This window comes from Papaver somniferum, chromosome 7 (genome assembly GCF_003573695.1).
Source record: "Papaver somniferum cultivar HN1 chromosome 7, ASM357369v1, whole genome shotgun sequence".
Taxonomy (NCBI): domain Eukaryota; kingdom Viridiplantae; phylum Streptophyta; class Magnoliopsida; order Ranunculales; family Papaveraceae; genus Papaver; species Papaver somniferum.
In genome coordinates, this window is record NC_039364.1 from 240,414,222 (window position 1) to 240,415,483 (window position 1,262).

At 35.0% G+C, this 1,262-nt stretch overlaps 1 protein-coding gene across 1 annotated transcript; it reads left to right on the forward strand.

Moving 5' to 3' along the window:
* The first annotated feature begins 201 nt into the window (after positions 1-201).
* LOC113296253 lies at positions 202-900 on the forward strand. Its single transcript, XM_026544568.1, has one exon. The coding sequence runs from the start codon at positions 202-204 to the stop codon at positions 898-900; it is 699 nt and encodes a 232-aa protein (XP_026400353.1).
* Positions 901-1,262: the final 362 nt, after the last annotated feature.

A 1,262-nucleotide genomic window follows, 5' to 3' on the forward strand; every position in this document is an offset into this window, starting at 1 on the left:
GGTAAAAAATTTGAACATTGGAGGTTGCATATGGAGAATATTTTCACATACCAAGAGGTATGTGATATTGTGAAAGATGGTTATGCTGAACCAGCAGAAGGAGTAGTACTTGAAGGAGCTGCGCTAACTCAATTAACTGAAAACAGAAAGAAGAATTCCAAAGCTACATATATTCTTCATCAGGGTATTCATGAATCTCTCATGGACAGAGTTATCTATATTAAGCAAGTTAAAGCAGCATGGGATGGTTTGGTCAGCTATTACACAGGGTCTGACAAGGTCAAGAAGGTTAGATTGCAAACCCTAAAGATAAAGTATGAATTATTGCAGATGGAAAGTACTGAAACAATATCATATTTTTTCTCAAAGACTTTGAATCTTGTCAATGAGATGAAGGCCAATGGTGATACTGTAGAAGAATCAACTGTTGTGGAGAAGATATTAAGAAGCTTGCCCGAGAAGTTTGAATCCAAAGTTACTGCTATAGAAGAATGCAACACAGTTGCAACTATGACTCTTAATGAGTTGTTGGGTTCATTACAAGCATATGAACAAAGACTGCTAGAAAAAACAGCTGCTGCAAAACAAGTTGAAGAGGCACTTCAGAGTCAAGTTAACTGGAGAAGTAATCAAGGAAAACCTAATGCTGGTAATTTTCAAGGAAGATATAACAATAATGGAAGTTATAGGAAGCCATTAGACAGATCAAGAATACAATGTTATAATTATGGATATTTTGGACATATTGCTACTGAATGTCCAAAACCAAGAAAGACTGTTGCTAACAATTACAAAGCAAACTTCAAGGTTAATATTGCTGAAAGTCAAGAAGAAGAAAAAGAAGAGCAGAAGGATGAAAACATGCCACTTGCATGTCATACAGCAGAAGAACAACCATAACTTAAGTGGTACTTGGATACTGGTTGTAGCAATCATATGTGTGGCAGAAAAGATTTATTTGAGAAGCTTGATAAGTCTGTCAGATCAACAGTAAAGTTTGGTAACAGTTCTACAATTCCAGTCATGGGAAAAGGAAGAATAGGAATTGTTCTCAAGAATGGTTCTAAAGCATACATCATGGATGTATTTTATGTTCCAGGTTTACATCAAAACTTGCTAAGTATGGGTCAATTGTCTGAAAGAGGATACTCTATGAATATTTATAATGGTTTATGCTTCATCAGAGATAGAAGAAGAAGGTTGATAGCTAAAGTTCAGATGACCAAGAATAGGTTATTTACTTTGAATATTCAACATCAAAA

What these genes read in the sequence shown, in the direction of transcription:
- LOC113296253 (XM_026544568.1), top strand. Translation starts at nt 202, where the DNA reads ATGGACAGAGTTATCTATATTAAGCAAGTTAAAGCAGCATGGGATGGT.